At 35.1% G+C, this 22,089-nt stretch overlaps 1 protein-coding gene across 1 annotated transcript in view; it reads left to right on the forward strand.

Annotated features, from left to right (window-relative positions):
• LOC128888013 (band 4.1-like protein 4) overlaps window positions 1-22,089 on the forward strand; it is a 128,242-nt gene that overhangs the window by 16,087 nt on the left and 90,066 nt on the right. The window contains exon 2 of the mRNA XM_054144594.1: window positions 3,940-4,133. Coding sequence (XP_054000569.1) covers window positions 4,020-4,133 — 114 coding nt within the window. The 5' untranslated portion in view covers window positions 3,940-4,019. The remainder of the gene's footprint in view (window positions 1-3,939; window positions 4,134-22,089) is intronic.

A 22,089-nucleotide genomic window follows, 5' to 3' on the forward strand; every position in this document is an offset into this window, starting at 1 on the left:
TATTCAAGATTTCTTACCACTGTGTGTTCGTTTTGTGAATCGTAACATGCCAAGCGGTCGACTGCCGTGACGATCGCGACGCGTTTATTCCCGTTACGCCGCGTAACCGTGTTTCGCTCTCCTCCTTTATTCGATCCTGTCTTCGGCGGGAAGTTAAGCAAACGCCTCGTGCAGATTCTACGGTGTTGATTGTGTTTGTTACTTAAACTCGTTATGTAAATATTTCTCATAGTACGATAATTATTCGGCTAACGGGGCTTGCATAAATTTGCTCGAGTACACCTGGAACGAACGCGTCGATGAACAGCGATATTTCGGAGCTTGCGTACTGTTTCTCTCATTCCCACACTGTTTTACTGAATATCAAGTTGAATATGCCATAAAGCACTAATTGGGTAAAGAATATGCGAAAGTTCTACCTTGTAAGGTACCCTACCTTGTAAGGAAAGATGACGAAAATGTTGGTTTTCAATTTTTTAATTAATGGCGCACTTGTGCTGAATGTTTGAAAAAAATTGCGGATAAACAGTAATATCTTCGTACTGTTAATATATCATTACAACGCGCTGACGTTTTCAATACAAAATTGGTATTTTTTACCTTCTCTTTGTCTCATTGATTTTCAATTAGGAAATCTGAAAAAATTCAGTAGCACATGCCTCTTTATTCGAAATGTTTCTAAGTTTATCAAGTTTTTCCATGTAATAATATAGAACAAATTGAGCAAAAACTTGTTTTCCCACATGATTAACCAAATGTATAATTTTTTAAATATCTTTCGATTTACACGAGCTTTACTTAAAGAGCTACACATTGTTGTCATAACCAAAATTCACGAATTTTTTTCAAGATTTAAATATTTTAATCCAAAACCAACCATAACTTCACAGTACGAGTATTGACCAAAATATATAAATTATTTTGTTAAGATATATTTGAAAGTTACTAAGATACAGCCAATCTCTTAGAATGTCTTTTATTAATATAATGGCAATGATTTAATTAAAAGACCTCGTCTTCCAAATTTCAAAACTATCGTTTTTCCTTCATAAAATAGCAACTATTCGCGTGCAAAGAATTGCTTCGTCTCATTTCCGCAACGTATCATTCGCTATCTTTTCCTGAAAATGAATAAGCAGGATTTCTGGGCCGAGGCTGCAAGTACGACGCGTATAAATCGGAACGTCAATTATTATTTTAAACTTGGTCCGGGAATCGTGTCCAGAGACGATTAAAAAGCGACACTCGCAAGAACTGTCAATCCGCTCGGCTATAGCAGATATCATAAATCACGAAATCAATTGCCCGACCCTGTATCCAATCGTCCTACTCTTCTACGCGTCTTCGTTGACGACTGTCGACGAGATCTAGATAATTCACCTTCGTTTCGTGCCCTTCTTTGCCCCCCTTCTGCTGCTCCATCGTCTTCTTGTTCTTCTTCTTGCGGAGAGTCGACTCTATTAGTCGCACAAGCGTGTCCCTTTCGTAGATCTCGTGGAAGACTCGATGGATATCCGTCTGATTAACGATCAGATCGAGTGGTATTCTTCTGCTGACTGATTAACGAGCCGATTTTCTTTTTGACTCGCGTCGCGATCGAATCTGCAAGCCAGCGTCTGACCTGAGCGAAATTCTTACCTGGATAAAAATGTCGAGTAACGGGTAGACGATAGGCAATTTTTCATTCGTTTCTTCGTTGAATAAAAATTAGAATTCGAGGCATTGAATGAACTATTTGACGGTATGGAAGGAAACGTATGATCGTTCAATTTTTTAATTATTTGTGGGTGTCGTTACAATGAATGCAAAATCTGCTTAAATGAGGCGTTTAAGGTGTACTTCGGTAATTTCTATTTTAAATAATTCTACGTCTACTAGTCTATGTGGGAAAAACAATATTTGCTAATTCCAATGGTTATTTTATGAAAAATAATTAACTGATAATGTCTTGTAAGCATTTTTGCTCATCAGTATTAAGGAATTATTCAATCCTACAATGTGAGGTCTTCAAGAGTCAAACCGACCAAATCCACTTTTTGTAAATCTTTTGATTTAAGTTCAATTTTAAGAAATAATTACATAATAATTTTTGTAACATATCGATTATCTCTTTTTTAGTTTTTTTTTTGCACAGTGGAACAGTTTGATTTTTCAGGGGCTCATATAATAAACAAAAATATATGTTTTGAGAAATGTTCAAAATTACCATTTATGTAATTTAATATCAAATTAATTTAAAATTTGAAAAGAAAAATCAATGAAAGTACCTTACATTGAACAAAAGGGAAATAGTTGTAATTCTCTAACCTTAAAATATTTATACTTACTTGTCATTTAAAAATTGTAAAAATTCGATGTTGGTTACATATGTACTTATTTACTAAAGACTAGATTTTTCTATATACACCTACGTCCCTTTTTATCAAGTAGAAATACGCGTTTTTGAGGTTAGCATAAGTACAGCCTGCAAATACGCAAGATTTTATTTATTTTATTTCATTTATTTCAATCGTTAATTACGGTCTTTTTTTCCACGAAACACAGTTTGAGAAACGTCGGTATAAGCCTCGGAGGTGGGGGCGGAGTCTCTCGGTTTGCAATTCGTTACCGTTTCATTATTCCATGGCTGCTTGCACGCGTAATTTTCCGCTGAATAGCATTAGTTAATTCGGTCATTTGCCCGGGTATTGTGCGGGACAATTTTAATTGGTTTCGTTAAACCTATGACCATTAAGCCACGCGTTCCAGGAACGTCGAGACATTTTTAGGTGTGTTCAATTCACTCAACGAATTAATCGTCTCGCGGCACAATGGATTTCTGTCGGTAGCTTATCTCGCTTGTTAAATATTTATAAAAGGAGCCGATGTAGAAACTACGTTTGCTTTTTGATGGAACGGTTAAAGGTGAAACCGATTTTATGTCGTACTATAATGTAATTTAGGGATACAAAATAACGTCAGAATCCTTTGTCTGGATAATGGGTACAGAGGTGGATGACAATATTGACACAGAATGCTTATTGGGATACAAATCTTAGGAAGACCAGAAAGTAATGTCGTTTCTGTGAATGTCAATACTTGTTTATTAACCGACTTCGAAAACGGAGGAAGTTACTCAATTCGACATGGATATTTTTCGAACGAAAAGTGAAGCAAATATTTGTAGTCAAAACATACTGACGAGTATGTTTAAATTCGTGATGGCATTCTTTTAGTATGCAAATAAAAATAAATTTTTGATTAAACTAAAATAATAATTACAATATTAGAGGGACCAGAAAGTAATGTCGTTTCTTTTACGTTAAATTCAAACAAATAAATTTATAACAACTTTTTACTCTTAATCAATTATGTAATCCCCCTCGTTATCAACAACCTTTTGCTATCTAGTGTCCAAATTTTTTAATACCTGATCGATCAAAATTAATTGGTACACAATGATCTGATAAATGATAAATAAGTATTGACAAGTATTGGAACAAGTATTCTGGTCCTCCTAATAATAACTTTGTTTAAACAAGGAATTTTACTGTTTATTTACTAAATTTGTGGTATATTTGTACATATTATAGTTTCCAGTAATAAATCTAGTAAAGTCAGGAATTAATTAGAAATGGGAAACGTACTTTTACAAGAATGAAAAAACATCGAATTCGATTTGAATTGACCAACGTAATATTTCGTACAAAAGCATAAATGTAAAGAGTTCTTGTAAGAAATGGCTTAGGAGCGATATATTCAAAAGTTTGGTGTCGTAAAGAACGCTTTTAATTTTCAAGGATGCATACCAAATTACCTTGAAGTTCTTAATCGTTCTTCACAAAAAAATTCTCAAACTACAAAGAGTTAAACAGGTTTGGGAATCACTGGTGTAGTTTTCTGCATAGGCTTGCGCGCTGACAGTTTTGATCGGATTACAGCGCGTCGCTCGTGTTTCAGGATGACCCAAACCGATGAGCGGATGAACGAGTAAACCTAGGAAGGAATTACAAGGGAAACGAGGGTTGTCGAAGGAAGACATGGTGGTAGAGTGGCTGTGTCCTGGACTTAGGCCGGCCGGAAGCCGTAGGCCACGTCTTCTTCATTGCAAGGTGATACTTCTCGACGAGCATGAGCTGTTGCAAGATGTTTTGGTAAGTTTTGATACCCTTTTCATTTTATACCAACCTATACATGTAAGTACTAGACAAGACTAGACTTGTTTCATAAACAAATTACCATTGTGAAAGGGGTTATAGAAGGTTTCCCAAAAGAGCCTCCAAGATTTTAGTTTTTAATAAAATACTAATGGTATAGAATATATTTAACTTTTTTATTTTAAATGGAAGCATACGTAATTACAATTAAATGTGAAAATGAATAGGATGTAGGTTACCCTACTTCGTCTTTTACAATTGACAGAAATATACGCATTTTATTCGTTAAGGTTTCGAATTGTAACATAAAAATTGAATTGATTCTTTCATAATGGGTGCAGATTATTTTGTACAAAACCATCAAGAAATTTATTGAAAGCAAACTTGAAAAGCTGTGTTAATCACAGATTATAAAAATTATTCCATTGCTCTTGTCTTTGAATTCAAGGAATAAAAATGTATTGTTCTGCACTCATTTGTAATTTTTATTACGCACACATCTATATTAACGAAATTATAGTAATCGATTAATTGACCCACTGAGAAACACCCAAACGAAATTGAAGCATTCAATAATTATTTTGAAATTGTGCACTACAGAGTATAACTTTTTGTTATTGAAATTAAATCGTACGTTTTATTATACATGTCCTATTATGAATATTTTATACATGTTTCCGAATATTTACAATATTTGTAAAATTTCTAAAACCTTCACGAATAAAATAAAAAAATTCTATTTTGAAATTACTCTGAAACTTAATATCGTAACTCCGACTTGTATGATATTGCTCATTACACAGTAAAAATAAAATATTGTCAAAGTAAGATTTAAAAATGACGATTAAAGTGCTCCAATTTTATTTGAACATTTGCCAATGTATTATTTAATCAATTGTTATGATTCCATCAAAATACATTTTTATCTCTTACATTTAAAGAAGACAACAGTAATGGAATAATTTTTAGTAATAAAATTCGAAATAATACTTTCACAAATTAAAAAAAATATGTAACGCACACTTTGTTTACGAAAGGAAACTCGATAAAAATGTTTAGATCGCAGTGTCGAGTTTCACGAAGCATACTTGTTACAAGTATTATTAACTTTAATCTTAATCTACTTGTTGTAATAAACTTGTTCCGTTTCATTGTTCCACACGTGTGGTAACAACGCTGTTAAAATACTCTCATGCGAAATTGATTTCTTCTTCTTGTGCACGACCTAGTAACAGCCGACGGAAATTTCGTACACCCACGCTTAGGCCTTTTCTGGCAATAGAAATCAAGGATACAAAAGGTGGGCAGGGAATGTGGGCGAACTTGTGTCACGAGCGTGTCCCTTTGCGTATACTCTTAACAATCATTTTATAGTAGATAACAATTCCTCCGAGCTATTTATGAACTCCGGTCAAACTCACTTTTCCTCTGTGCGCGAAATTGTCGAACACTCTTCTGCGCAATACTGGAGTTTCTCGAACAAAACTTTAAACAGTATCGTAGACAAAATTATTCAAAATTAAAAATAATAAAAATAAAGAAAGTCTCGTGATAAGGTACGACATACAGATAACGAGAAAACTTAATAAAAGGATAAGATATAAGAAAATACATAAAAACATTGTTAAACACGGTTTTATGCAATATTGAAGTTTTTCAAATAAAAAGTTAAACAGCGTGGTTGATGAAATTACTCGTTTCAGTTTTATAGTTTCTCATGAAATTCAAAAGTTAATGTACGCAATGAAAAAGTAATAATTAGCGAGAGGAGTCTTCTTTTTTTATCAATTAAATAAATACGGAATAAAATACGTTTATTTAATTCAACGTTTGTGACCGGATAATTGTTGTCCTCTTTAGGAATGCAAAGTTTGAACAAAAATGAAAATAAATGAAATCTAATAATAAGGTACAAGGCACAAAAATAATAAGAACGCTTAATAAGAAGATAAGATATAAAAAGAACATTAAAATTAACATTAACGATTAATATTAGAATAACATAAAAGAAATTCGACCTCGAATCATTAAAGAAATTCGCTAAAATGTGCATAAAATTCAACGAAGCCAGTAATTATAATTTAATAAAACTGTAATAAAATGTCAGTCACATTTTATCGTTCCATTAACTAAGCTTTCAGTTCTGCGTAAAGTATCGATGTAGTTCTACAAGCGTGTTCCTGTATGTTGCATAAAATGTTAGGAAGAAATTAAATTAATTGCAAGAGGCATGAAGGAGGAATTCTAATTGCTGTGCATTTCCTGCTTCGCAGCTGCGTACACGTAGTAACGTACAATATATGTATTTCACAAAAATGGTAAATGATTTTCACGAGCGCTTTACTTTACTCTGCACTTAGGCTCCCATTACCAAAAGTGGCCGATGCTCGTCTATTTTAGAATGATTATCGGTTCACGGGCACGGGGTAATTTCGCGCAGACGCGTCGCGTAATGAGCATCCCGCTAATTGCTTTTACCTGTAGATATTGCATTCTTGTCTTCGTAATTGTCTGCCTGCAACAAATATCCGTTGCTGGAGTACATCAGTGAAGTATCACATAGCTTCATTGATAAAATCGTTACTCCTCTAAAGTTATGAAGATAGTGTTTACTGGTGTTTCTTTGGCAACAAGAAGTGTCTATTAGTATATTAATTCTGACATAATTAGAACTAAGTCGTAAAGAATGTCAAAACATTCAAACTAAAGGGCTTTCCAAAAGGGGCTACTGTATTAGTGTTTTCTAATACTAAAATATCTGCCAGTTTAGTTTTGATGGACACTTAAACAGCATTATCCTTAACTTTTAATTGTTAATCACGTGTGTTTTCATTTAAACTACAAAAATCGGATATATTTCATACCATTCGTGTTTAATTAAAAACCAAAATCTTAAAGCCTCTCTCGGAGAACTATGTATTTGGTAACAAATGGTCTTTCCAGACAAACCAATATAACATTTAGTTTTCCAAAAGGGGCTTTAGAATGTTATTTTTAATAAAACAGCATAGTATACTGAACTTTTAAACAACATCATTCTTCATTAATAACAATGTGTACTTTCATTTAAGGTAAAATAATCGAATATATTCTATTTCACCCCTGTTTTATTAAAAATCAAAATCCTAAAACCCCTTCTTGGAGAACCCTTTACTTACACACATACCCATGCTCGGTGTCAGAACGCAATAATTATTAAGATCAGAGCGCGTAGACTGGAAAAAGGCTTCCGTTTCCTCTTGTCACGCGTCCATTTAATATTGTGACTGCCTGCATATATACCAGTATTTCACTTTAATTACAGAGTACTCGCAAACCTAACGTGTAATTAATATTAGCAATCAGTAGTCACTACATCACCACTAATACATGTAGGTTCTAGTCAGAGCTCGTAACAGCAATGCAACAATTTAAAGCTTCCAATATTTTTGAGAGTGCAACTGAAAATAGATAAAAAACGTCATTCCACATTTTTAATTTATTTTTAGACGTTCTGGTCGGCTTCACTAACTGGCCCTTTTCATCGTACCTATATTGGTTTCGCAAGTTGTTCACTCATGAAACGCGTGGGTTTGAAAAAACACGCAGCCAGAGTAGAAAATTACTGATTAACGAGGCGCCGGTGGCGGCATCAGGCTGTAAACGAAAATTCTAATTTTTTTAATATACGTGTAGTTACATCCAAGCGTCGTAATTTGTGAAAGTTCGAAAGGAGAAGAGAGTCCTCTCGGAAACATTTCGCGCAATATTGAAGTTAGTAATTCATTAATTACACATCTTTCACAGTATTCGTATATTCGCCTCGTTTGATTCTAATTTGCGCAAGATGAAATAAATTTATGTCAACAATTCAAATAAGCGATTCGAAATTAAAACTATTTTTAAGTTTCTAGTTCTAATGAGGTAACCCTTTATAACTATAATACACATACAATTTTTTCGAGGCTCCTTTTTTGGAGAACTTTCTATAATAGAAATAAAGAAATGGTAAACGTTAGAAGAATCATAAATCTAAATGATCGGATCTTTTTTTAAATAAAATACCCGTGTTTCCCAAAAGGATCTTTAAAATTTCTTTTTATTTTAATCAAACACAAATCGTACAGAATATATCCCATTTTATTTTATTTTTGTGAAGGTACACATGATCACAATTAAACATAAAATGATATCTTTTAAGTGTCCACTACGACTACGAAGATTGATTAAAAAATAAAGTTCTAAAGCCCTTTTCGGAAAATTCTTTTCAAGTTCACAAGTCAAACGTCGAGAGTTCGACTTTGGCAAATATTTGTAAGGGCCCTCGAAAGCGAGAGGCTCGGATCAACGAGTCTCGCGTGCTTGGGCCATAAAACACTTCCCTTTACGGATTGCATATTTCATCGTCGCGATGCGATTGCGTGCAAAGCATGCCCGCACCGCGACCAATTTCGCGCACAAATCATCGCCCAAAATTTAATGCCTCGACCTACTATAACGGTCCAGGGCAAGGACGCACCGCGTGTAACGTACGAGCGTCGCACAGTGGGTCAGAACACGTTTGTGGTGCGACAAACATAAGTGACTTATGTTATCGGAGTCTGTGTATCGAGAAACATTCGATAATCAATTTAACTCTTGCACCACCAAGGGCGCAGGGGTATTTTGACACCATTTAATTATTATTTCGAGAAGTACTGTTAAAATAGTTGCTTAGAAATTTTGAAAGAATTAGATAACAGGTTAAAAGTGTTTTAGTTTTGTTTATTATTTATTTTTTTATGAATGGACATATTCTTTATTTTATTCTACAAAATATTTCATTGTACATTGTAACACGATATTATATAGTAAATATCCTATAGTATTCATTTTCATTTTTGTTAAAATTCGATATTTATGTATACAGCAAATAGTTATACTTTTTGAAGAAAATCCAGTAGTAGCTGTTATTTTTTTATTTTTTATATTATTATTTGCTTCATGAATAAAAGAAATAAACACTGACATACGTGTTCTTTCACACTTTGCAGGCACATATATGTACTTTTCGTTTAAAATGAGTACATTACAACTTGGGATCATGTAGGGCCTCTCTCGAACTTAAATTTGACCAGATTTTAATTAGATGAATTTGTAAAATCTATGGGTAAAGATTGAATGACTGCATAATAAAAGTAATCAATCATTTCATCAAATCGATACTGCAAAACGCAAAATAGTTCATAATTATTGGAACAATATATAAATAGTAATAACTAGTTGAGTCCGCAATAGTTTCATAATTTTTTAATCTTAAATAAAACAAAGCTAGTGTGAGTAATACTACATATTTATTATATGTAGGGTTATTATCATCACTGCACTACAATACAACAAAACGACTAAAACAATGTCTAAATAACTTTAACCTTTTCAGACCTGGCGTCCACCATTGAGGACACAAAATTTAAAAATTACCGACTTTATCGTTCAGGGCGAATGTTCTTATTTGTGCACATGAAAAAGAGTCAGTTTTCCTCGAAAACTACACTATTCGGATTTTTTTTTTATTTTTTCCATACTAATTTTAGTCCATGTTAACCCTAATAATTAAATTACATTAGTACGAGAAAAAGAACTAACACAGGTCTGAAAGGGTTAAAATAAAAATAGTCCACCTGATCCCAGCCTACCCTCAATAAACGAGAATCCTGCAGAGGTCCCTCCTCGCCAAATGATCTCTTGCATTCTCCCATCACCAAATCCTCCCTCCGAAGGATCGTTCCGATCCCCTAAAAAATACATAATTCATATAGAATCCATTTGGATCGAAATTTCGTCACCGATTCTAAACAGGGTCCTGTGCAAATCAGGTGCGTGGAAGTTCCATCGGCACGCACAATAACGAACACCGTCGTTCTCGGGGTCAGCGATGATCGGCATCCAAGAAGGATCGCGACCGCCTTCGTGCTGGCGTCGACCACCGCCGGTCTGGGGCTACAGAAAATCTGAAATTACCGATCGTAATTGCCCACCGACGCGGACCATTAAATGAAAGCCCGGTGGGCAGTTAGGGTTCGTGTACACACACCAGCGAATGGGAGGAACAGAGCCGATCGATCGGGAACGAGAGCCGTAAGGGCCGACGCGGCCGTCAGCCCGTTTTATTCGGTGGCAAATTAACGACCGTTTGGCGCGTGGGAGAGCGAAATCGTACGGATAAACTGGCCGACGAAGGTTTATGATTTAATGATGCACCGAGACGCGGCTTAATTGCAGTCAAGATCGCGGCGGAGGATGTCGGTTATTGACGGTTTCGAGTTCATTGATGTCTGTATCCGTGAACCACCCTGGGGTCCAACCGCTCGGATGGTCGCGGTCTCTTTTTACGTTTATTTTTTTCGACTCCGGGATAAATATTCATGGTTAATCCTGCGGCACGAGTGTCCCTTTGCGCGGCTTTGTGATTCAAATTAACGGCGGGGGGTGTGCTCGGGTCTGCTTGGTAGGAGATCTCGCTCGTGTCTGACATTGATTTCGTGATCCGGACGCGACTGTATCGTGGATAAAGGAGTCTGCTCGCAGCATAAAAGGGTACGCGTTTTACAAGGGTCATTCTCGAAGTGGAAACACGGAAAGAAAATGTACGATCGGAGCGTTGCGTTCGGAGGTGGGGAATTATTTTTGGGTACTTGGGCGTCATTATCACCTGGGTCCATTTGTGTCCTCGCTGGCTGTTCGCAGGTGTCGAGCTTGTCGGTGTAATGTTACACGTTGCACAGCGTGTTGTTATTGGATTTATAACGAGTGTTTTAATCAATAGAGTTGGTAGTTCTTCTCCTTTTTTTTTTGCTAATGTATCACAAATAATTGGAAATATGTTGTACGTGTGACGAATACTATTTATAGAAAAGCAATTTAATTTTTTACTTTTAGTCTCATTTATCTATAGTCGGTATGTTCATGTTTATTACGAATATCACTCATACTATTTTACTCACATGTTTGTATATACTTTCTACACTATTGTAACTTGATTTATAAGTTTTCTTACTAATTTATCACACAATTTTTTGCAGTAAAAAAGGAAGTGATATTATAATAATAAAATATATATTATATTTTTTACATTTCCATCTGTATACAGATTTACATCTGTATGTATCTATTTACGAAGAATAATTATGTGATAGATTAATAAGGAAATTTAAAAATAAAGATACATAAACTTCTTTTTTATTGTATTTGAATTGGATTACACTTACTACTTTACAACATATTTTCAGTTTAATAAAATCGAGAACAAAGTATCAGATATTTACCATGAAAAATGTTAGACAAAATTCTGGTCTGTAAAAGTACTTTTGCCAAATCTAGGAACAAAATTGAGGTTTATGAGAAGAGTTTTTCTGGTATATTGTATTTTAATACATGTACATTTTTAGATACGTACAAAACATAAAGTTTCTAAAAAGAATGTTTATTAGGTGGATAAAAAATATATATATTTTATTTTCAATAATATTTCAATTACACTAACAATATTTGTATTAAATTGTAAAACACACACACACACACACACACACACACACACACACACACACACACACACATATATATATATATATATATTTCAATCATCACAATCGGAATAATTTTGCATTTACTCGATTGAAAACACAACAGTAGAAACGAACAATACCCGCAAACGCCCCCATCATATATTTTTATTAAATCGCCTGTTTTGCAACTACAGTTCCCATTCGAGAATCGAAAGCTGAACCTTATTTGTTCTTTGAATGATTTAGAGCCACCAGGATATAATACAACGTGGATATTGCACCATGTAACGGAACAAAGGTTTACCCCAATAATAAGAAGTAGACTCGACTGCTCGACGATATTGCTCTCGCCATACTCATTCATATGCGTCCAATCCATATCAGATAAACGCCGCTCGATTTACATTCAAAAGGACACCCTTGCACCCGCGTTTCCTCGTAAACCATTGGAAGATGATTCTCGCTACCGGCATATTTTCGTCGATGGTATCACGCGATGGTAGGGCAAGCCCTGCCAACTTACGCGGTACAGGTATCTTTTGAAATCGTTTCATAGTCCTCCGATCGCGTTCCTCATCCCATCTATTATTACGCTCACGCGAAACATTCGCAGGTCTTTTTGATCACGAGTTAGAGTAGAGCCAGCTATTAGTCTGCTACCGACTGATGTTTTGAAAGGTAACGATGGCTCAACAATGGAGAGGTCGATGACACAGACGGAAATATTGTTGCCGGGAGAAACGTTTTCTGTTGTACGAAGTTTCATAATTAAGTTGCCTTTCTTTGATATGAAAATTTGTTTGAAGGAACATAGAAGACGGATGTCCCTTTGACATAAAAATCTGGCGTAATTGGCCTCGAGTACTCTCTAACGTTTAACGGGATTCTGATGTTGTTTGAAAACAAAATTTTGCAGAAATTCAAGTACCGCGTTGGTCGTCACGTCATCTAGAAATGGGTGATAGGACTTTTCATTAGGGAAGTGAGAAAATTAATTTCGGAGGCGAGGTGGTAATGGAAATAAATCTGGATAGGATACGTGAATTTTTTATATTGGTTAGAAGAATCGTGAACATCCACAAGATTGTTCTTACAATTGTTAGCAAAGGATGTAGTAATTCCGTAATTAATTTATTGATCATATTTCAAGATTATATTCGCTTCGATTGTTCGTGTCACTCATTAATCATTATTACTGGCTACTCAGTAATCATAATCATTAATCACTCACTTAATTACACGGTAGTCATAATCGATAATCATTAATCACATATGACTTTTTTTTAACGTTGAGCGCGTAGCAGCAGATCTTAATTTATTTGTGACCCAGAAAATAATCTGAAATATCAGGGAACATAACAATAATTTTTGTTTTATCACATTAAATAAAACAACAATTCTAATTTACACGAATTTAATTGCTATAAAGAGTATAGACATTGCCACGTTTTATTCGCTGGATAAAATGTCGGTGCTGGTAAATATTAATTTTCAATTTTTTTCTCGTTTCTAACCACGAATGACTTCGTCTCCTTCAAAAACCTCTTTCAACTTATGATTACATTCGTACTCTCTCCGAGTATGACTGCATTTATACTTTCTCTTTACGGTTTACATCTTAATGTTCAATAGTTTTTACACATTAATCTGATGTCGTGATGTTTGCACAAGACAACTACACAATCATCATTCTTAGTTTTTGTTTTTATTCTTCCCTGTCTTTATGTTACTTCTTATTTCAGCTTTCTCTATATATTTATACAATTATGTTAATGTAAAGAGCTGCAATGTCATTACATGTAGTTCCATCTTAGTTAACTTTTGTATCACAAAGAGGACCAGTTATCGATAGAAAATTATTATTATTTTATTGCTTTCAATACCAAAAGAGTATTTTCTTCCACCCACTAAAATAGTTTATTCGTCTATTATATCTATAGTAAGGGCTTTCGAAAAGGGGTTTAAAATTTTGTTTTTTATTGAATCCTAAATGGTATGGAATATATCAGATTTTCTTGTTTATATCAATGGAATAAGAATAGAATTGAACATGAAAGATGATGTCATTTAAGTATCTACCACGATTTCACTGACAGATGCATTTTGTTCGTAACCCTTTGCTATACGATTTAATTCGGAATTGTAGCTGTCACAGTTGTGTGTACAAAATTATTTGCGCGTTTTTATACGTCGGGTCTGACTCGTGCTTTCTATGTTTGACACATGATTTCCTACCACGAATCTCAAACGTTAAGGGGAACAACATTGTAACAGTCTCAAAATGACAGGTATTTTCAGAAACTTTTTATAAGGAACCTTCTGAAAAAATTCTCTATTTTCTGCAGAAATTGACCTGTTTATTGAATAAAAAAGAAGCCATAGAGACGCATTTTCTGATGAAAATGTGATTTGAATCACATTTATCTAAGTAAAAAATATCGACTTGTAAAAAATGTTACAATGTTGTTCTCCTCTCAATACATAACAAGTGGATGAAAAACAAATTTCTAATTCCTCTTTTGGAAAACTCTTTACTTTCCATCCCCGACACCGTGTTCCAATTCGACTAATGAGAAGTAAAAGTATCCATCAAATTTAGAAAAATGTCAAGCCTACTTTCGCGTCGCGTTCGAAGCTGCAATTTCTACCCACGTTAAAAATCTCATGAAAGCCATAACGTACGACAAATTCTTACCAGTCTCTCAGCTTTTTCGCATTTCCACTTAATGCGTCGGAACAGGTTCTCGTTGGTACTGTCATCGTCGATAGTTGTCGCGTCGTTAAATGTGAATCGACCTTAATTCCGATCTCCAGGCACATCCTCCGTGAAACGTAAAACACGGTGTAGCTCGCGGCTCCCGCACGACCATACACCGAGGTCATTAAGTCCAAGACACTTCGCGCACGTAAATACCCTATTATTCATCCTAGCGTGGCCTGTCTATCAGACGCGGCCAGTTTGCCTAAGGAACTTCGTAGCTTGTAAATTATCCCGGGCTGGCGACTCCCTTTAACTAGATGTCGTGTATGTAACATTAAAATTGGAAACATTGCTCGACGAAGTGAGGTATTAGGCATCGCTCAACGGCTCGTGATCGCTGTCCGAGCAATTTGTAATAACTGGCGCGTTTCGACTGCCAAGATTTATCTGTTACCTCGAAGTACCTTGCGAAAGTTCAATATACTCGTGAGGATTCGACTCGTAGACGCGATCCTTTAGGGTAGGGGTTGGAAAATTTTTGTTTAAAAAACGTAAAATTGTAACAATTTTTTGTTTTGGCAGACCAGGTATTGTTAATAAATTATAACAACTGACACAAATGTCAGATTTATAATTTTCATACAATATTTACACCTATTGTGCTGACATTTAATAACTGGCGTATTTGAACTGTTAAGTATAGACGATGTTCATTTATTAATTTTTGTAAATTGGAATACCTCATTAATGTTCAGAGAATGTAAGATTAGAAAGGTGTTTCTTAAGGTATATGCCATATTTACACAACAATTATAGTTTTTGCCTGCTCGTGGAATCTGTTAACGAAGTATCTTACGAAGATAAAATTAAAACGATGTAGTATTAGGTGTACCGAAAAGTAATATCATTTCTTTTGCATTAAATTCAAACAAATACATTCTTGATAAGCTTCTAGTTTTAATCAATTATGTAACCATCCTCGTTATCTAACAATTTTATTATTTTCGTCAGTACTCGGTGTTAGAAACGTAAAATATCTGCCGGTCGCGAATGTGTTAATATACAATGCTACTATACCAAAAGCCAAATAATCACAAAACGAGATAACGTGTTTCTCGAAACAATGACCGAAAAGTGCCCGGAGACTGGCGTACAGCATGTATAATTCTCAACGTCCACCCTCAATTTCTGCATTAGTACGATATTTCTTTCCCGCGTCGCGTGAGACGCGCGAAACGAATTTCATTTCGCTAATGTACCGTTCCCTGTTTCCCGCGATCGTTCGTCGTCCCGGTATCATCGAAATTATGTATCAGCGTCGTTCCGCTACTTGCAGCGCTCGCACGATCGCCTATCGGCGCAACGGTAATCATCAGGACGCCATTAAAATATTTCCCCGCCGCGAACAAAGTAATCGACCGCGAAACGTGCCTGTCTCATCCGGTCGCGCCGCATTACGCAACATTTTAAATATCCGCGGGAACGAGAGGAGAGCACCGTGGATCGTCCAGGGAACGAGCGCCACGAGGCTTGCATTTCCTCCCTTCGTTAACTCGCGTGGTGCAGGAGTCGCGCCGGAATTCAATGGAACCGTGCGTCCATGATTTATTCACATGTTTATGTATGATATATATTTTCCATTTACGTAAATCATTTTATACTTTTCCCATTACGAATTAAATTCAAGATGGACGTAAACGTTACATATCAAATAATTAGTCTGATCACAACAATCAAAATACCAATTACTAATATTATATACAATACTAAATAATAATTAATTAAACACAAGAAGAACGTAAAATTTAAGTATCGGATAAGAGTGTTCGTTATCAAATGCAGAGGATTGAACAACGCTCTTAAGAAACTTACAATACACCAGAGGATCAATAATTAACGTGGCCGAAACGCGAATAGAAAATCATTGAAATTTCACAATCAGTGAAGAAACTTGTTATTATTTCAGTAAATAAATAGTTCACATTTTTTTTATTTATCAATATTATTAAATCGTTTGTTGTCTTATTTTTTGGACGTGGCAATTTAATAATAACTCAATGGAGCAGTATGAAGTACAATTAAAAGTATACAATTTCTAATATTATTAAACATAAGAATCTTCGAATTTTAGTTATAGACATTACATGCTTATTTTTTGTTACAATGGATTCTCTTAAAGGGGTTGTAGGACTTTATTTCGTAATAAAGCGTAAATGTTACGGAATATATCCGATTCTTTCATTCGAATTGAAACTACACATGATAGCAATTAAACGCGAAGGATGATGTCGTTTACTCGTTAACTTGTGTGCGTAGGAATCGCGCGGAGTTCAATGAAACCAAGCGTCCGCGGTCGCGCTTCGCGTACGACAAATGAAAACGTCCCAGCGCGATTATCGCCATGTCGTCGCTTGTTATTGCGTTTCTCAAGCTAAATGATAATCCTTTGCACTCGAAGCCTTTTTTTTTAGCATTCTATTGCCACGAATTGCTAAGCTTTGATTGACTTTAAAGATGTAACCCGATTTGTGATCGCATGCTAATTTGAGATTTGAGAATCAGGTCACCTTTTCTTCACCGACAATCATTTTATTTATGAAACTTCAAATTTTAAAGAAATTAAACCTAAACAAACATTATTGCTGGTTGATTTACTGCTAGTGGTGATCGAGAATCACCTCTCGAGTTACTGCATTACGTTAAGATGTGATTGTGAGTCATCTCTCGAGTGCAAAGGGTTAATATCGAAGACATTCAAATACAATACGCCAAGTTTCTTTTTTCTCCGTGAGTCCTTTTGCATTTTCAACAAGCAAATCCGAAGAATGACCCCCTTTTTCACGATTTTGTGCATTCGAAATCGCCGTTCCAGTCGAATCGCGCCTGTTTCCTTGGATCCAGCCGAGAGGATCCTAGAAATAATCGTCGCGGCGCGGATCGCAGCGCGCCAACGACCCACCGCAAAGAAAGGGCGACTCTGTAATAGATAGCGAGCGCTGCCCCAGGTCCTGGAGCGCTCGTAATTGGAATTAATTAGAGGCGTTTCGCGATCCGCGGTCTGCGGAACCTTTAGCTGGACGATCGGAATCCTTCCTCGACGAGCTCGTTGAATATCGATCTACAAGCAAACAATTTAACGCGGCCCGATGTCTGCGCGATACTAACCGCAGTCCGTGTCCCTTGTGTACTAACTGAGGATTACCTGAATGTGTATTTCAGACTCAAAATGGGTCAAAACTTTAAACTTGTTTGGTTACTTGAAATTTTGCAAGCAAAAGTATAAAATTCATTAGTTATTAATATGTAGTGTTATACCGAGGTTTTTATTCGATTTATAGATTTTTCTTACTTCTTCTTCTTCTTCTTCTTCGTGTTAAGATTGATACCATCATTATTTAGCTCTTTTATTTACAGTGATAGTAAATAGATAGATAGTCTGTGTTTCAGACTCAAAATGGAGTTAATTTGAAAAGTTATTAGGACATATTTAGGAAACTTCAACTAGTCCATATTTTCTCCATTTAGATAGTAAATTATAGTACCAGAAAAGTAATTATCTTATTCCCAATACCTACATTAATTTAATCACTTTATATCCTTAGCAAATATTAGCGCAAACGATTATGTATAAAAATAAATTTTTTAAATTTGTGTCGATAAAATAAAAATTGTAACGATACGTATCACCCTTTCGTGATCATCTTCAGAATAATACAATTCAGTTAAGAATAAAAGTCAGAGATCTAAAATGGACATCAAGAATTACAATTTAAGTTCAGTTCGTACTTATTATACAATAGAAAAAGTGTTTTTAAATTTACTTTTATTTATGTATTACCAGTCGAATATTTTTAAAACACTTTTCATTGTCAGCCCAAACTGAACTTTCATTTTCTCGTTAGCGCTAATATTAAAAGTTACTATCAACACAATCCTTCTTCTGCCTTAAATTCTATTTTATGTTATATTCTACAAAACATGACCACGAAAAAATGATCGAAACCATACATCTATATCGCCGATTATGACTACGTGTAATTACAACAAGAATCTTTTGTTCGATGTACCTCTCAAAGAATCAAAGCCCACTGTTCGCGATACGCGCGTGTATGAGATTAATTTTTGTACATCCAGAGAAGTATCGATAATTATACGTGACCTTAGACTCTGAACTTCGTAGAAAGTGAAGATAATTAACTGCAGACGTTACAGGATGTATATCTCCCGCGTAACCAAGGACGGACAGTCAGAAGTCAGTCTTTAGGCAAGTGAATGATGAACCGCGTAGGCAGACACATTTTTTTCTCTTAATTGCATCGTAATGCTCGACGGTGTAATATACTACTTCCGGCTCGCAAGTAACACTTTGTTCTAACCACATCCGCGTCAACATTACCGTCTATTCTCTGTACTCGTCTTTCTTGGTCGTCGTTAACGAACATAACCATATAAAATCCTCGATTAGCATTGATCGATCGCAGGGACGTTCATTTGTGTTTTAATCGTGTTGTTCGCTCACGATGTAACGCGAGCTCTGAAGAATGTCGATGCAACTATGTTAAATTACGGGTTATCAATTTCACGATGCGTGTACAGTGTATACGCATGCGTGGCGCGGCAATTAGTCGACATTAATGACGACAAATTTCAATTCATATCTTGTAAATACTGGGACGCTCGTAAAATATCTACAATATGTTCGAGATCCTAATGAGCACGTTTTCCGACTACAATGTTGATAAGAGTAGGGGGTAGGTATCTTGGGTCATTAGTGATTTATTTTGTTGCATGTGTAGGTTAAATGATGACCACATTGTGCATGAATCTTACTCTTGTTTTTTATTATGTTTCTTTGAATTTATATAATTTTCTTTGGCAATTTATTTTGTTGAATGCATAGATTTAGAAATGACCACGTTGTATATGAATTTTTCTTTTTTTCAAATGGACTTTTTTGAATTAAGTTTATTTTTCGTTAGCAATGTTGTTGATTATTTTTCTTCTTATTGTGTCAGGAAAACAGTTTCTATCAATAATGTTCACCTACAGCTTTATTTCATATAAAACCATAAGTAAATAATTATAGTAATAATTGAAAGGATTCCTGAGCCGTTTAAAATAAAGACTTAAATCGCTCAGTCTACTTTAAAGTTTATTAGAACGTTTTAGATCATAAAAGAATCCACTTTAATGATATAAAATACTTTTTTAAAACTCATAATATTTATTTTTATTAGAAGAAAAATGTATGAATATTGGTCTACTAGGACTAGGTTCTAAATTTCTCATATTTTCATAACAATTTTGTTATCAGATATTAACAGTTGAAATAAAAATTTTGATAATGTAGCGTCAACTTAAATTGAAAAAGGAAAAGAAATAAGTCTACCACAAGCATATTCCATTCTAGAACATCTGAAATGTAAAAATCGATCAGATTAGATTCAGTTCACATATCATTCATCTGAAAGTTGATTAATTAATGCTAAAACGGTTTCTCGAAAGGATCTTTCTACTCGTTAGGTGTTTTGGTTATTTTTAAATGCCTAATTCCAACCAGGAACTGTTACCAATTGTTACGCGGCGGTAGGTGTTATTGCTCCTTAAAATTCATAACCATTCGTGGTATTTGCAAACAAATGTGGGAAAAATTCTACGCGATACCTAAGAAGCCACCATAAAAAAGTACAATGGATGTTCAGTTGTACGTATACTTCACGCTCGGAGTAGCCAAGCAAACGCAGTTACACGCGAGCAATGAAATATTCATGAAACTCGATGTAACGCATAATATAACGTATTTATCCCCCGTATCGCTCAAATTAGTCGTATTTCCCATCCGAGGGCGAAGCCACACAGAATCGTATAAATTATAACCTTGCGAATACATTAGCCGTATTTGTCCGATGCCTGCGTGCGATTCTTACTCGTCACTCACATTTTGACAATGACGGTGTAATGAATGGTGTTGGTACGACTGGAAAATGGCCTTTAAAGTATTGACGTGCCTTGTAACTATTAACAGTTTTTTTTCTTTTTTAATCGTCACGATAACACTTTTAAATGCTATGTTATTACCTGTAGATATTATATAGGGTGCGAGGATTACTAATAATTAGACTGCAGATTTTATGCATTTATGACGTACACTAATATAAAAGACGTACATGAAATACACGTAATGTACGTTGAATATATTCTAAAATTATTTTAATAATATTGTTATTTTAGTTTGCATAAATGCACACACCTCTGATTATGTTTAGCATGTATTATATTTGTTTGTATCATAAATGCATAAAATCCGCAGTCAGCTAATAAGGATTGTAATAATTAAACTGTGGACGTTTGTGCACATCTGAAGAAATAAGAAATCATAGGAAATTTCTATTTAAATTGATTCTTCGAAATCAATGAATTAAATTTAAATCTTTTCACATAATTCAGTTTTTAATTTAAAAAAATGCTATTTTTAATGGAAATATCATTTTTGTTGTATTTAAAATACGTCACTTTATTTTTGTTACCATTAAAGATATAGTAAAACGATTTTGTTACTAGAAAGAGTCTAATCAAAAAGCAACGAAAACAAGGAAATAAAGCTTAAGTGTTGGTAGATACTACATATGGATTAAAAAGTAAACGAAGACATAAAAATCATAAGTAATTATATACTTGTATCGATTAACTTTTTCTTTTTATTTCTTCTGATCTTTGTCCTAGTCTGCTTTTTACATTCTTATAAAAAAAAAGCATGTAACCTTTTGTATATTTAAAATTTCGAGATTGCAAGAAGTGAATATTGACGACTATTCAATTTCCTGAACTATTTTTGCTATCGGATTTGAGAGACGAGAGCATAGTTATTATGGCTCGACTCAATACTTTCGACCATTGTAAAATAACCGTCCATTTTTCTCCCATGACGTGGTACCGACGCGACGTGCAAATTGCCACTCAGACCAAAATCAGTTTCGCACATGCAAGCTTCCACCGTATCCGAAATAATTTCCATACGGAGACGGTTTGGAAATCTCCGTGCAAAGTGTTAAAACGCTACTCCAGATACTTTCTGATCGATTGAAATTCCTTCCGTGGATATCCCATTATTAGCTCCTCCGAGGTAGAAGCGTTTCACCCTTAAACAAAAAAGAAAAGGAAACAACAAAACGGTGCTCGAAAACCTTCTCCCTCTCTCTCTCTCTCGTTCTCTCTCCTCCCCATTACTCAGGAGTTTCGTGCCAGGCGCGGACTTTCTACTCCGAAAAATTCGCTTGCTCGAAAGACAGGATTACCCTTTCGAATCGGGGAGCGTTTCATTCTAACAGCCCGAGGGGAGGCATTCCAGGGATCTCCTTCGTGGAACATTCGGAAACTATTCACGGTCGCCGTTAATCGGTACGGGCCCCCGTAGACGGCGATTCCCTCTCTAGGCAATAATTTCCTCGTTCTTAATGTTTGGCGGTGGAGACTGCTCGCTCGGTTGTGGGCACGCACGAACGCACACGCGCATTTAGAAGAATCCGTTGGTTAGCGATGGAATTCAAGTTGTCTTTTTGCATATTCGGACGTTACTAGTCTCGAAATATTTTTCCTAGATCCCCAAGTCTTGAAAATTATCGATATTCACAGATACATATTCATTTGTCGAAACGAGTCGTGATAGTTTCGAAAGAAATTGCAATAATTATACCGTATGTGTATGGTGTATGTGATTGATTGTTAAATA

The sequence above is a fragment of the Hylaeus anthracinus genome, unplaced genomic scaffold (assembly GCF_026225885.1).
Source record: "Hylaeus anthracinus isolate JK02 unplaced genomic scaffold, UHH_iyHylAnth1.0_haploid 11989, whole genome shotgun sequence".
In the NCBI taxonomy this organism is placed as follows: Eukaryota; Metazoa; Arthropoda; class Insecta; order Hymenoptera; family Colletidae; genus Hylaeus; species Hylaeus anthracinus.